This window comes from Sylvia atricapilla, chromosome 2, assembly GCF_009819655.1.
Source record: "Sylvia atricapilla isolate bSylAtr1 chromosome 2, bSylAtr1.pri, whole genome shotgun sequence".
In the NCBI taxonomy this organism is placed as follows: Eukaryota; Metazoa; Chordata; class Aves; order Passeriformes; family Sylviidae; genus Sylvia; species Sylvia atricapilla.
The window spans coordinates 2,948,993-2,964,374 of record NC_089141.1 but is presented as its reverse complement, the minus strand read 5'-3'; the positions used below and the strand labels follow the sequence as shown (position 1 = coordinate 2,964,374).

Genomic DNA, 15,382 nt, shown 5'->3' with positions numbered 1-15,382 from the left:
TAACGAACAGGAAATGAAAAATACATCTTTGAAAATACACACAACAGTGAATTCTGATGAGGATGCAGAAATTTAATAATACTGCTCTAGCCAGAAAGGTAGCAGGAAGTTAGAGGATATGTGATATTTAGAAGATATGTGAACATCTTCTAGGGTGCAGTGCTCAAGGTCAAGCTGAGGAAGATGGGATTCTCACAGGCCCAACTCCTTTTTCCCTCTAGCACTTCTAGATGCACATATCCTTGCTCCTGAACTAATAGGTACCTAGGCAGCCTGGCATATCCTGGGTTCCAAGTTGGCACACCCAATTTGGCTCATGAGATGGTATCACTCTAAGCTGATAAATCTGGGTATAGGTTTGTTTTAAAAGCCAGTCCAAGGCAAGGTTTCCCCACCAAGTTTGTAAGAATACTGAAGACAGAAATGTCAAAACACACAAAGCTACTGCTCCATTCAGCAATCCCAACCCTGCCACCTTCAGAGCAGATGCCACTGCAGAACACATCTCACTGATGCAGAGGTGCCCTTGATAAATTCCTGGGAAACAGTCTATCTGGGCCAAACATGCACATACCATTCTCACTCTGGAGTTTAGTTTTCTGAGTAGTGAGGTCGTTCATGAGACGAGTCATTTCCTCCAGTTTTGTTTTTGTCTCATTCAGATGGTCTTCATAAGTGCGACAAAGCTTCTCTGCATTGGCCTAATGGGAATCAGGAGAAAAGACAAAGAAAGCTGTAGCCTCCAGGCACACATTTGGAAGCTTCAAAATGTATCCTTTTTTCTGTGTATTTGTCTTTCAGAGGAATCACAAATAGCAAAGACACAAATACCATAGTAGTAGAGAAGGGAAGAGCAGCCCCATGTCTATGATCCCAGGCCTTGGGACTCCCCATCAGACCATGTTCTCTGTTTGTTTTCCCCGAATTGTGTTCTGAATGTAAGCACCAGTGTAAAAAACTCTGCAAGAACTTCAGCAGCAGCCATGTGCCTATGAAGTTCAAGCACAGCCACCTCATAATTGCTAGATGGGAAAATCACCTCCAATGAAAATTGCTCTACTGATTCTGCTTTAATTGCCATTTATCATAAATTGGGTTTGATGACAGCTTTCTAACTCTGAGAATACTGACATTTCTTTTCCTCACTTGCACTGAAAGAAATCTATTTCGAGTGCTCCAAAAGCTACTGAGCTTATCTACTCAGGAAACAAAATCCACAATTCAGCTGTAGGAAGTGAAAATACAGTGTTATCATGCAAGCCTTTGCTTTGCACTCCTGCTAACATGGATCAAAACTGTGAATCAAGGGCAGGATCTGAAAGGAGTCTTCTTAGGGTAAGAGATATCCTGACTTGGATGGCATCACTCCAGTTGTCACCAGCCTGGAGGAGCCTAATTAATTTGACATGTTTTTGTGCCCTGAGATACATGGACAAACAATATGCCTGGGACTGAGAATGCACTGTGTGTTTCAGACAGGCCTGTCTGAACTGCTGTTCCATTCCTAGGGAAGAAGGGTCTTACCACCAGCTGGATAAGGGAAACATGGTGCACGACATCACCTTCTAAAACACTTCAGCCATACCAGGCATCCTGGGAAACCTTTAGACCAACCTTAGCTATCCATGACTTTTGGGGGCTTTGGGAGGCCGCAGGACCCTTACTTTTCCCTTGACCATCTGCTCCATGTTGGACGACAGATCATCCACTTCCATCTTCAGCTCACTTTTCTCCTTCTCCAGTTTCTGCTTGACCCTCTGCAGGTTGTCCAGCTGCTCGCCCATCTCGGCCACACTGTCTGCGTGCTTCTTCCTCAGCGTGGCGGCCGTGGCCTCGTAGTGCAGTGTGGCCTCCTCCAGGTCCCGCCGCAGCTTCAGGAATTCTGCCTCGCGCTTCTTGTTCATCTCCAGCTGGGCAGCTGTGGCTCCCCCGGCCTCCTCCAGCCTCTCGCTCAGCTCCTCCAGCTCCCGGGCCAAATCTGACCTCTGCTTTTCCACCTTAGCTCGGGCAGCTCTTTCTGCTTCCAACTCCTCTTCTAGTTCTTCTATACGAGCCTGCCAGAGAAACGTCAACACTTTGGGGTCAGTTTTATGATTCCCATCAGAAGACCATGAGGCACCTTACAAACTGTTAAACCCTCTGCCAGCCCACCTTCTACCTCCCTGGCAGAAGCTCAGCAGTTAAAGCACTTGCCCATTTGTGCCAGTAAATCAGATCCTGAGCTACAGTAATGATGATGAGTCACATCTTGCTTGCAGTAGATTGCTCTGCAAGTTCTAGTCCAAGACATATAGGTCCAGTGCATTGACCTTATGTTCATGTGTTTGACATTCAGCTGAAATACATGTGAGGAGTTACATGCTAATAGGAGTAACAGCAACAAATTCTCATTTTAAGACCTCCATGACTGGAGTAATTTCTGTCTAGTAGTGTTAACACAGGGTTTCAATACAGCAGTGTGTAGAACTGCCTGGATAACAGATATTTATTGGAAGCAGTCTTTTTTATTAAAGGATTATATTCTCCAACCTGCACTTTACACCCAAGTTATACAAATAGTCTTTATTAACAAAAAAAGGTGGAACTGTTATTTTTGGGTCCAGATATTATGTTTGGACTGTGCTGGATTTCCTTGGCCTTTTAATTTGTGGTGAAAACTTCCTGTGTGTTTTAACTTTTTCTCTAAATTTCAAATCCACGCTTATCACTGCTGAACTCCCTTCCAGCAACTACCTTCACTCTCTATGGTTTGGAACAATATTATTTGCTTAAAACAAGACACCAGAGCCATTCTACCTTGCCTGAAACCACCATTCTGTGGTCATCTGTCCTGCTACTGGGAGGAAACACTGTAGAGCAACCATCCTGAGGGAAAATAGGGATCTATCTGGGAAGCTATGTACCACTTTGTGTCTCAAAGAGGAGCTGCAGCTAGCCATGAAAAGTTTCTGCAAGGTCTTTCAGTGAGACCCAAAGAGAAACCTGCCCTAAGACACACATTAAAAAAGCAAGCTGACCTGAAGCTCCTTGATCTTTTTCTGCAGCTGCATCACTATAGCTTGTTCATCTTCTATCTTGGAATTCAGCTGGCTCATTTCAAATTCTTTCCTGGAACAGAAAGGAAAATCCTACTGTGACAATTTGCCTTGAAGCTTCAAGTTAGGATTCTGAAATTTTTAAAGAGTTGTTCATTAAAACTTCTAACGTGTCTAAAAATGAAAACAATTCTCATGTATCGCAATTTGCATGAAAATACATTTTCCTCTGAGCAGCAGTTTCCAGTCAAGCCTCTGCATGCATTTGTGCAATTGTATTTCTGGTTCTTTCTGTCACACAAAAACAATGCTATTTTCAGACTGTCCTGTGTTGTAGTGTAGGATGTGCACAAAGTATTCTATTACCATCTTCATGAACTATTGAATCCAGATGGGGCTACCAGACTTTTCTATGGGATCACTGCTTCAGGAAGACCACCTCACCTGGACTGCTTCTATCACCCTGCTCAGGTTGTATTCTGACTCTATCAGTGGTCTTTTGTATTATTGCATTTATTTTATTTTGCTTTTTTTCCCCCTCTTTCTTCCTATTAAATTGTATTTCTGACTTGGAGCATCTCACTTGTTTTGCTTTCAAACCACCACACAGACTCAATGGGAAAACATATTTAACAGTCAGGTCTCCTAACAACTTTTCACTATTAAGAAATTAGAGAATTTCTTCAGCCTTCTCCTCTAAGCAATGAAAAACATTAGTAAGTTTCTGTGTTGCTTTTTTTAATGTAGGAAATGAATTTTAATGAATTTTAATGTTTCAGGTATCTTGTACACAAGAGTAATTTTGGCTCCCTCCTTGGCTACACATTTTCATAATGGAATTTTCTTTCAGCCACCCTCAGAGAGGATGACACACCTGAAGGCTCTTAAATGATGCTCTAACTGGGCTGCTTGATTTGGTACAACAGAATCAACTTACTTCTTCAGCTTTTCTTCCATCTGCAGCTTATCATTCTCCAAGTCCATGACACTCTCTTGAGTCAGCTTCAAATCCCCTTCCAGTTTGCGTTTTGCCCTTTCTAGATCCATCCTTATTTTCTTCTCTTGTTCCAGTGATCCCTCAAGCTTAAGGAGCAAAGTCAATTAATAAATATATTGAACACAGATTGTTTACAACAGTCAGATGTAGGCTGTGCCCATTTCTGTGCTGACTTCTAGTGAGCTGTGAAGCAGAAGCACTTAAGCACAAGCATCCTAGTTTACAGGGTTTGTTTTCTAGCAGCCAGTGGGCATATGGGCTAAAGAAATAGAACAAAAGGGTTAGTCCATGTTTTACATTTGTGCAAGCATTACAGTTCTCTTAGTGGCAAAGTTCTGTTTGACTTCATGCCAGTTATACTGCAAGTGCAAGTTGGGAGGATTTTCCCTTGTTATTGCAATCCTTTGAAAGGCTGAACTCAGATCAATTTTTGTGGTGTTCCTGTAATTATACCTTTTACAGACAATATAAGGAGTACATTTCTAAAAGGAGAGGAATATATTTCAAAGTTTTGTGACCTTTCAGTCTCATGAAAGGTCCAGTGTAAGTGGTGGTCAAACAAGCCTCGTGAAACATAAAGGAAGAGCCAGCTTACATCATCCACTTGCTGTTCCAATTTCACTTTAGCTTTGCTCAGTGTGTTGACCTTGTCCTCTTCTGCTTGTAGGTCATCTAGAACTTGCTGATGAGATTCCTGCAAAGACTTTTTCTCCTTGGTAAGTTTGCTGATATTCTCATCAAGTGTTGCCATTTCTTCTGTCAGATTTTTGACCTGTGTGAGAAAAGAAGAAATGTTTTAAGACTTTGAAGGAAGGGATTATCATAATATGTCTCAAATGACTATCTGGTCTGAACTTGTAAGCAGGAAAACAAGGGAAAGAAAGGGATTTCTCCCCTCCCAGCACCTCATGGCTTTTTGAGTAAAACTGCCATCACAGGAGTTAATGTCTGCCACTTTTTTGTGTGGAGATAGCCCATTATTTCAAACATACTAAATTCTTTTTAGAGTCATTCCCATGGGGATGGACTCCAGCTTCTGATTCTCTCTGGGAGGAGTAGGAGATGAGCTTTTTACATTTCCAGGCTTTAAAGAGGAGAGCTAGAAGAATTCATGGTTACAGCAGAAGATTGTTTACTTAAAAATGCCCCAAATAGGTATAATTCTTTAGCTGAAGTGCAGTAAGACTCAATTAAAAAAAAAAAAAAAAAAAAAAGAAAAATGTAGGCTCAGAGGTAACAATTTTTACCTCATAAGGTCAAATTACTGTATCTACTGACCCTTCAGTGTGGCCTGTGTAATAAAGACGGTAAAACCATCAGAAGACCCATAGCACTTGTTGTAAAGGTAATCCATGCCCAGCCTCCTTTGAATACATGGTGAAGTTTGGAATGTACCTTGTTTTCAGTGGCATGTTTCTCTTTCTCTACTTTTGCAAGTGTTATTTCAAGATCATCAATATCCTTCTTGAGCTCAGAGCACTCATCTTCCAATTTTCTCTTCTTAGAAGTCAGCTCAGAATTCATCTCTTCTTCATCCTCAACCCTCTCTGTCAGTTCTTTGACTTTGGCTTCCAGCTGAATCTTGGATTTAATCAACAAGTCACAACGTTCCTCAGCATCTGCCAGAGTGTCTTGCTCCTGGCGTGGCAAAAGGAAGAGGACAGCAATTACTGCCTGGCATTTTTTCTCCCCCACTTGTCCCCTGGCCTGGAACTGGTCAGAGAGCCTGATACAAAGCAACAAAGCAGCAAGAGGAAAATTTCCTACACTTGATTTCAGGAGACAAGTAATTAACAGAGCAGGATGAGATAATGGTGAACATGGCTAGTCACATACGAGACTACTTGCATGTGTTACTGCTGTGGACATTGCCTTGAACAGACTCTGTTAAGATTTGCACTGTTAGCCCACCTGGTTATATGCTAAAACATGAGAACTTCTATCCACTCTGAATTTTGGCAAGCCACTGATAAGATCAACAGCTTATTTTTATTAAATTCCACTAACACTCTAGTCTGTAAACCTCTGAGTTTCAAAAAATGTCTAATAAATATTTAGATCTATGTGTCTACTCACAGCTTGGAGCTGGAGAAGCAAATCATTTTTTTCCTGGACTAAAGAGACTTGCTTTTCCTCAAGTTCCTTTCTCCGGGCTTCGGATTTTTCCAGGGCCTCCTTCAGTTTCAAGAACTCTTCCTTCATATTGGCCATCTCCTTTTCAGTTTCTGCACTCTTCAGGAGAGGCTTGATCTTGAAGAAAAGCTTCATCCAAGGCCAGTTCTTGACAGCCATAAAAGCACGGATGTTCCACTGAATTACAAGAAGGGCATCCCTGGTTTAAGAGGAAACAAAATTCCCTAAATCTTAGCCTGAATTTAAAAAGTGAGCATTGTTTTTTTTCATTCTCAGTCAGTTTTGTAGTTTCTTTCTGAGCAGTATCAGGAACTTGCACTAATTTCCAAGAGATACAAGAAACTTCCTCCAGATCTCTTTATTTTTGGGGACATAAAAAATTTCTAAATCTAATTGTCAGCAAAGCTGCAGGCTACTAATATCCAGTTGCTATTATTTTTACCACACATACACTTGAAGCTTTTAATTTAGGGTTATCCATAGCCTTAGGGACTGTAATTAATGGCTCTATTCAGCTTATAATTAGATGGTAATTACTATTATCTGCTAAGATTCAAGGGGATGCCTTCATACCTGCGCTCCACTATCTTCTGGAACTCAATCCGCATCAATCTGCCGCGTGCTCTTGCCTGGATCATGGTTAAGATTTTTGCGAGTCTCTCATCCCTCATTTCTTCTAGATGGCCCAGGAGACCGGCCTTGAAGAACACCTGGTGCATGCACAGATGTCAGTTCACCACACAGAAGGATTTATATCAGAGCTGCAATGACCTTGCTGAAATGGCCCACACTGGTATTCTTATTGACACATTATAAACCAGGAGAGTATAGAGGGCCAAATTCTACTTGTATAAGGGACTTCACGGTACAGTTCCAGAGCTGTTTTAAAACTGGGCTTTATTCCCCAGTTTTGAATAAGCCCAACTATTTTATCACCACAATACCTTTCAGCTGAGGCAGGATTCCAAGTAGGTCAGCTGAACCACAACTCCTGACTCCCAGAAATCCCAGCTAATGGGATCATGTGAGAACTGCACATGGCCTCATTTGAAAAGATGCAGCTGATCTTGTGGTTCATCTGTGTTTGAATGTACCTATATTATACTAAATAAGCTATTGTTTTACTGGAGGGCATGGAGCATTAACTGCTGCTGTGTCTGCTTGTAGAGGTGCTCTCATAAAAGCTTTGTGGGAATTTCAGGCAGAGAGTTAAATTTCCTCTAGCACCTCTTAGAACCTACTATCACTTTGCTGCTATTTTGCTGGTTTCTTGTGTTATTAAATATCCATTAAACACCACCAGCAGCAATTGCAGTGTCCTGTTCTGCAAATTAAATACCAGATCTTCACTACTGTCTTTACATAAGCAATGATAGTCTCTTCCAGTTACCTTGGTGTGTCCAAAACGATATTGGGTATGGTCAACATCTAAAGATGCCATCAGTTTTTCAGCAGCTTTTCTGCTATCCACAAATTTATCCTCTGGGATTGCTCCTGGATTCAGGATGCGGTACCTGTTAATAAGAAATGAAAAATGTGTAAAATCGGCTTAGATTCTGCTTAAGGGTTTTTCCCTCTTCCCCTAAAGACTTTTAAAAAAGCCAAAAAAATCCAAACAAAAACACCCTGGGTAATCACCTGCTTTGTATCTACACAGACCCAAGGAAGAGCAGGATTCTGCCTTCCATGTCAGACAAACTGAATGGAAGATAAACTTGAATGGAACAGAAGGCAATCCTAGCTCTGCATTACCTTTGTTTGAAGTCAGCATAAAGCACCCTGTTTGGGAAACCCTTCCGGCAAATGCGGATGCCTTCCAGGACACCATTACAGCGGAGCTGATGCAAGACAAGGAATGCATCCATTTCGCCTGTAGGGATAAAACAAAGCCAAATTAAAAGGAGTTTCTCCACAGGGCTTCATCTTCATTTTCCCGAGGAAATTGGAAAATGTGAGATGTCATCTCCTGAGAGAGCAACATGATTGGGTAAGGTAAAAAGCACAGACAGTATTTAAGTACAATCTGGTGACTCAGAAGTAAGTAATAGAATGACAGACTTAAATATTCTAAAATTCTAAGAGTATTGTCTTTTTCATACCTGGAGTTTTTGATTCATTGGGGATAATGCATCGTACAAAGTGAGGGGCTGTAGATTTTAGGTTAGTCATCAGCTTATTTAAATTTTCCTAGAACAGACACATTAAAAACATGATTAGGTTTAGCGGTTTAGTGGAATTCCAATCACTATTTCTTGGGTTTGCTGGTCGTTAATTTAAGAAGCTCACTTTTCTAAAAATTCTCCAGCAAAACTATACACTTACCCAAATTATTAGAGAGAAATATGTTCAAATAGACCAAGGTATGATTTAACATTATTATAGGATTTCACATCACTTTTAGCAAAGAAGATATGTGTTCTCCTTACAACCCCAGAAACTCAAAACCCCAGATGAACAGCAAGCAAGACTCAGCATCATTCGGTGGAGTATTTCTGTAAAGCCAGCTGCATCTATGCCTAGTCACTTCCCCACTCAGTGGGGAGAGCTCACCTTTCCCACCTGCTCCTTATAAAGGCTGGGTTTTTGTTTCCTGGCCAAACATTTTCCCTTTATTGGTCTTAATCAGACATGTCCCAGGCAGGCAGCAAGCTAGCTCAGAAGAAGCCAACCATTCAGTGATTACCAGACTCTGGGGAAAGTGTTTTGGTAAGATACAGATCTCCATTTCCTGTGATTTCCCTTCATGGGGAATATCTCCAAACAAAATAAAATGACATGACTAGTGGGTAACTACCCACTTCCCAACCTGAGGTTTACCTACATTACAGCTTCCTCAATATTACCCATAGTAGTGGTAGTAATAGTAAAAAATGTAAATAGCCCCATTTTTCCTCAGGCACATCCTAGTGACAGCTTCCACCAGGTGCACATGCCAGTCCCACAAGAAGGGAATAAGTGAGGAAACGAGGCTTTATGCCACTTCATTCAACACCTTTTGTTTTCCATGACTGCTCTAACCCTAGGATCCAATTACAAGCAGTAATCAGGTAGGGAGTAGTAAATTATAACCCTTTCCTGTTCCAAAGACAAGCATGAAGCTGTAAGCAACTAAATAAGTGATATAGGTTGTTGGCACCATTTTGTCATGCTTTCTCCAACACAGCAAAAAGAACAATTTCTTGACTGCTCCAAGATGATGAAATGGAGCAGCCCTTGGCATGCAGTTTTAATAGCAGTGTATTTCCTTAGACAAGGTCTATAACCCTGTCCACAAGTCAAATTTCAATTTTTTCCTGTCCATTACAACCCTAAACATTCTTCTTCAATGCATTGTCTTCACTCAGACCGCCAGGTGTGGAGAGGTAACAAACCTTGTGCAATGAGGACACTGTTTGGAAAGAAGCACCTTTCTTGCGTTTCTTTTCTCCACCCTGGTCACCTAAGGAGGAAAAAAGAAGCATAAACCAATCTGTATCTCAGTAAGAGGTGCAGGTAGAGTGTGGAAAGCAGACCATTTTAATAGTGCTGCTCTGTTTGACTAAAAGGCTCTGATTGCTCAAATTTTATACAAGACATTCTGAAAATCACGTGTGATACATCACATATTTGCAGCTCTCTGTCCATAGTTAGGAGTTTTGTCAGAAGCTAGTGTATACTTTCTGGATTGCATTTGCATTTCAGATCTATACTGCATCACATCTTATGCAGAAAAGTCCATAAATATGAACGTGGCAGAAAAATAGCTTTTAACAAAAGCAATTTGTAGTTCATTAAAAACTCCACAGAGTGAGATGATGTAGAAAAAGAAAAGAAAAATAATGCTTACAGAAAATTTATACTGCACATTGTACTGTATAGAAACTGATTCTCTGCTATGCAGGCTTTGAACTTGTGCAAGTAAGATTTGTCTAGAATAGAGGGAAATAAATATTTTAATTTTAGATGTAGTAACTTTGCATCCCCTGAATTTTGCTTAAAGCTTTGGAGTCAAAATCACGCAGATCCTCCCAAGGAATGCTAGTTTCTGACAAGACCTTTACAGAGTTTCACAGGGTCTTGACATGACCCAAAAATGTACAGCAGTTGCTGCAGCTTTCTAATCAGTGGGCCATTAGATCATTCCCAACAGATCTGTCATTATGTCACCTGTCAGCATAAAAGGAGAAGTGAAGAATGCAACGTGCTTGATGCAATTATCCACAGCCTTTCCCCCTTCAGCATGTGACACTGCTGAGACTGGAAAAGGCTAATCTGGGCAGGCTGTTCCTTTCTCCTGACACCAAATAAAAGCAAGGTAGTATTCAGACAGACAGGAACATCCAGAGGTAAATAGGCAGTAGGTAACTTGTAAGGATTTGCTCGTGGCAGGGTGTTTGTTTTTACATTCAGCTTCATCTCATTCCCATTACGAAGTCTTCAGCCTGCTTGCTTCCTAGGAAAGTGTCATGTGATTAATGACAAGAGCATCTCTTGAAATGAGGTTTCTAATAAACAGCCTGTAAGTGATTGCAACTTCAAGACATAAGAGCTACATTTTTGTAATGAGTACCAGTTATTTACTTAAGATCAATTTTCTGAATGTTTGCCATTTGTCGTCTCACAAATAAAAGAGTTCTATGTAAAGGATAGAGATTAAATATGTCCTTAGATATATGTTATCACATTGTACATTAGTACAATATACATTGTCAAATAAAAAAAGCAGCAGCAAGCAAAAAGGAAGACATATTGGCACAGCCTTCTACTGTGGCCAATGTGACATGGTGTCCCAGTACCTTCAGTGTGTACTTGCCACTAATCCAAGAAAATATTCCCAAGACTCTCTCTTAAACTTGATATTTTTTATTTATTTTAGGGGGGCTAGCAAGGAGTACTACAGCATGAGAAACAAGAGCTGTTCTTTTTTGTTGGCATTTGTTTACATAGTCTTTTGTGCAACACTTGGCTGCATATCTGAGCACTAGCATGCTCAAACTCCCACTGGGTTGTTCCTTGCCACAGTTGCTCAGTGGTACCATACGTTCAACCTAGCTGAGTTAATGGTCTCCTTCCTATAACTGGCCAACTCCTACAGCTGCTGTGCTTATCTAAATAGTCACTGCCTCATCTGGCATTGAGGCAATTGCAGTTGAGAGAATTGCTTAGTTTCTGAAATTCATTCCCAAGCACACATCCCAGAACCCAAAGAAAGCCCATGTGAGCTGGTTCTGCTTACCACTGTCAGCGCCAATGTAGCTTTCAAACAAGCTTGCCAGGAGTTTGTTGGATGATTTCTGGAAAATGCCTACTACAGTTTCATTAAGCGGGTCCTTGTTCTTCTCAAGCCACCCAATGATGTTGTAGGGAACCTACAGCAAGGCATTGAAAACAAGCCAGAGGTTGCAAATGTTCCCCTTCAGAGCAGCTAGGAGTTCTTTGCAGTTTGGCTTGAAGCCAATGACCTTTTGTGAAGAGCTGTGCTCAGCGCAGTACCAGCTGCCCTGGTTTTCATCACTTCCCCTCCAGTTCTCTGCTTCCTAATTCCCAAACCTCTCTTCCTAATAATTAGCATGTGAATCCCACATACCCCTTCCAAACTATTTGGTCCCTACATCTTCTCATAGACTCCATGTGGTTATCCCTGGAGATACTATGTGGCATTGGTGTCCCAGGAACCCTATTAGAAAGTGCTGAAGTATAAATCACAGAAATAATAATTTAACTTCAAAATAGCATGCTACACTGGAATAATTAGGGTTTTCTAGTAGAATCTTAATGATTACAAACTAACTCCAGGATTTTGCCAGAACTCCCAGAATTTAGTGGGAAAATACGTTCCATTATCAGAACCACAAGGGAATAGAAATCCTAATTTTCTTTGCTGAATGCATTAACAACTTCAGATAAGTACCAAGATTGGCATTATTTCTTTTAATAATTACAGAATTAGTCTAATGCTCAATTTTAATTTGAAATTAACAGCATCAGCAATCTGCTTTGCTATGCTGGGCCTTCTTATCAATTGTAGCTGAATTTAAAAATTCCTGTGACCCTCTCCAATTCTTTCTGCCTATCTGGTCTGAAAATAAAACTTCAAAACTGGACAAGTTTTGACTCAGGTATCACAGTACTGGGTTATGTTCTTGTTCACCTCATCACCAGTGAACGTGTAAAGTGAACCACAACATCAGAGCTAACCACACTTCCTTTTGCCCTTTTGACACATTGGTCCTAAAAGGACTAAAAAGTGATTTATTTATTTATTTATTTTAACTGTCCCTTGGGTTAAAGCAGAAATTAGTTCATTTTTCCAGGAAACTGAGGTGAAAGTTAGATGCTGCTGCTGTTTAATTACTAGTTCCCTCTGACTGAGGGAAAAGTGATAAAGGCAAAGCAAGGCACACTTCCAGCAAAAGTACTCTTAGGTCTCCTCAGTTTATTTCATTCTACTTGTACATCTAAGGAGCAGATGTTCTGGAGTCTGGTGGCATCTTACTCTGTTGCAACACTTGTGCAGAAAGAGTAAATAACTTGCTTTTACTCCTCACCTTTCCTTTCTTCCCCTCTTCACCCTTCCCACCCTCCCTTGTGTGCTACAGCCAAATCCCACCTGAAGACCTGTGGTACAAAGTCTACCTGCCAGCAGAGGAACTTACTGCACCAGCATAATGAAGGAGTTCAAAGTGAGCTTCATATTTCCTTTTCTTATCAGGCCTGGGCTTCTGTAAGTTGGGTGACTTGCCGAGATGGTTGTCGTAGAGTTTGGATTTGAATGTCATATCTGTAGCTTTTGGGAACATGCACTCCTCTTCAAGGATAGATAGGATTCCCAGTGGCTGTGAATTTAAGAGCATCTTTGTTGGGAAGTGTTTGGGCTACTTGCTTTCAGTGGATATGCAGTCTGCAAGTTTTATCTGATGGAATTTTAAGCCTGCAAAATTTGTTCTCGAGCTGAGGAGGAAGTTTTTGACTATTCTATTAAAGTAGTAACCACCCTGTTGCCTATTCAGTATGTCACCTTTGACTATTCAGTATGTCACTTGTGCCTTAGGAGGCTTTATGATGGCTTCCAGAAAGAGTTTGATATATCTTTCCTGGCAGCTGGAACAACTAGTATTTTATCATTCATGTCTTGGGAAGAGATGAATGAACCTCGTAGCACTGGGCAGATTGGTTTTGAGGGATTAGGATCATGCACAGATATCCTGCCCTTGGACAAGAAAGTGATCAAATAGAAAACCAGTTATTAATCAGACTTTCTACTTCTGCTGTTACAAATTTCCTGCTAATGCAGGATGCAAAATTTTGTATTTCCTCACAGATCAGCAAGGTTAGATGCTGTGCCATAAAACATGGAAGAACGAGAGATATAAACATTAAACAGCAGGGGACAGCTGTCCCCACCAGGACCACACTACACTCCCAAAGAAGGGAAAAGGAAAGGCATTTCCCATGCTGGGGAAGTGGTGAGAGGTTTCTTTCCTTTTCAGGGTAGAAAGAGCACAAAGGACTTTGCACATCAGCATGTAATGTGAGAAAGAGGAGCCTCAAGGGAGATGGACAGGGCACAAGACTGAAACATTGCATTTGCCCTGAGAAGCTGACGAGTTTGATGTTAAGCATACGTGGTACAGACTAAATGGAGGAACAGCAGAGACAGAAGAAGATAAAAGTGCAAACCAGGGAAAATGATAAAGCCATACAAATTACTAGTTACAGCTTGTTGGCTGCCGTTGTCTCTGTAAGGCAGAATTCCAAAGATAAAGCTGAGTAGCCACAAATACTGATTTTCCTTTGATTCTGTATTGCAGGTAGAAAGGCAAGGATCTTGTCATATTGTTTATCCTACTCAGTTCACTGGGCCATGAGGACACACCCAAGGGAGCATCACAAATAAAACCATGTCAGTGAATACTCCTTGGCATGTACTTACCTTCTCAATTAGATCAATGCAGGCCTGCAGGTCCATGCCAAAGTCAATGAACACCCAGTCAATGCCTTCCTTCTTATACTCTTCTTGCTCCAGGACAAACATGTGATGATTGAAAAACTGTTGCAGTTTCTCATTAGTGTAATTGATGCACAGCTGCTCAAAGCTGTTAAACTGCAGGAAGAGATAAAAAAGAAGCATTTGCATTGCAGTTAACTTGGTGGAACAGCAAGAAGGAAACTGTTTACAGCCCAAAGCATATCAGATGTTGTTCCCAGGAACTACTGGTATGTCCAACCAAGTGGTTTTTATATTTATTCATGGGAAAAAAACCACCAACATGTAAAATCATACACATTATTTGCCTTATGGCTTTCTCAGTACTTTGCCTTCTGTTCATTTAGAAAGAGAAGCACCCAACCAAGAGCTATCTCTTGGCATCTTTTATGTCCTTCCACCCAGTCCTCACACATTAATACTCACATCAAAGATTTCAAACCCAGCAATATCCAGGACTCCAATGAAGAACTGCCTTGGCAGCTTAGTGTCCAAGGTCTTGTTGATACGAACCACCAGCCATTTGAACATTCGGTCGTACACTGCCTTGGATAAGGCCCCAACAGCATACAGAACCTAAAATACATGTTTTAGAATACTGCAGTGTGAAACAAAGTTCACTGTGGGACACAGAGATTTTGTAGACTAGTAGAACAGTAGACTATTTCAATGTCTGTTAACAGTTTAAATGAAATTTCCCAATAGTTTGTATAATCACCAAGGCATAGTTAATACAACACAGTCTCTCCTATTATCTCTGCTGAATTTCCTTCAAATCACTGCTAAAAATATGGATGTCCACTACCATGTATGTAAAGTGCTCACAAAGTATGTCTTGGAAAACAGCTGGACAGCAAGTTCCAAATGTTTTAATCCATTATATTTCTGTAGAAGTAAGGTGGCAGAAACTCACAGACCAGATGCCAGCTGTGATGTCCAGAGCTACTGCCAGAGCAGGGTGGAGCTTTACCCTCAAGTTGTTCATTGACATTTTCTTCCAATTTTTTGAGGGATACTATGGCATGAGCAGGCAATAGAAAAAGTCTGTCTAAAGTCTCTTCTTTAGCCTGCATCATTAGGATACACCTCTCTCTAGTAGTTTTTGAGTTTCTCAGCCTGTACCACAGGCCATCTTCAAACAGTAACTTTTATTGCAACTGAAACAGTGCAGCATCTTCTACAATATTGCTACAGCTGCAGCATAGCAACCCAAGGACTCTTCTTCCCTTAAATTAGGAGATAACTTTAAGT

The 15,382-nt window shown here is 40.9% G+C and overlaps 1 protein-coding gene across 2 annotated transcripts in view; it reads right to left on the bottom strand.

Annotated features, from left to right (window-relative positions):
* MYH15 (myosin heavy chain 15) overlaps positions 1–15,382 on the bottom strand; it is a 468,786-nt gene that overhangs the window by 440,327 nt on the left and 13,077 nt on the right. For both annotated transcript variants that reach the window (XM_066340666.1, XM_066340665.1), the window contains 16 exons: positions 14,558–14,707; positions 14,078–14,248; positions 12,801–12,980; positions 11,381–11,513; positions 9,537–9,604; positions 8,265–8,352; positions 7,918–8,035; positions 7,556–7,679; positions 6,739–6,875; positions 6,109–6,364; positions 5,428–5,670; positions 4,628–4,804; positions 3,973–4,118; positions 3,018–3,108; positions 1,665–2,054; positions 575–701 (listed from right to left, as the gene is read on the bottom strand). In XM_066340666.1, the coding sequence (XP_066196763.1) occupies positions 575–701; positions 1,665–2,054; positions 3,018–3,108; positions 3,973–4,118; positions 4,628–4,804; positions 5,428–5,670; positions 6,109–6,364; positions 6,739–6,875; positions 7,556–7,679; positions 7,918–8,035; positions 8,265–8,352; positions 9,537–9,604; positions 11,381–11,513; positions 12,801–12,980; positions 14,078–14,248; positions 14,558–14,707 (2,599 nt within the window). The remainder of the gene's footprint in view (positions 1–574; positions 702–1,664; positions 2,055–3,017; positions 3,109–3,972; positions 4,119–4,627; positions 4,805–5,427; positions 5,671–6,108; positions 6,365–6,738; positions 6,876–7,555; positions 7,680–7,917; positions 8,036–8,264; positions 8,353–9,536; positions 9,605–11,380; positions 11,514–12,800; positions 12,981–14,077; positions 14,249–14,557; positions 14,708–15,382) is intronic.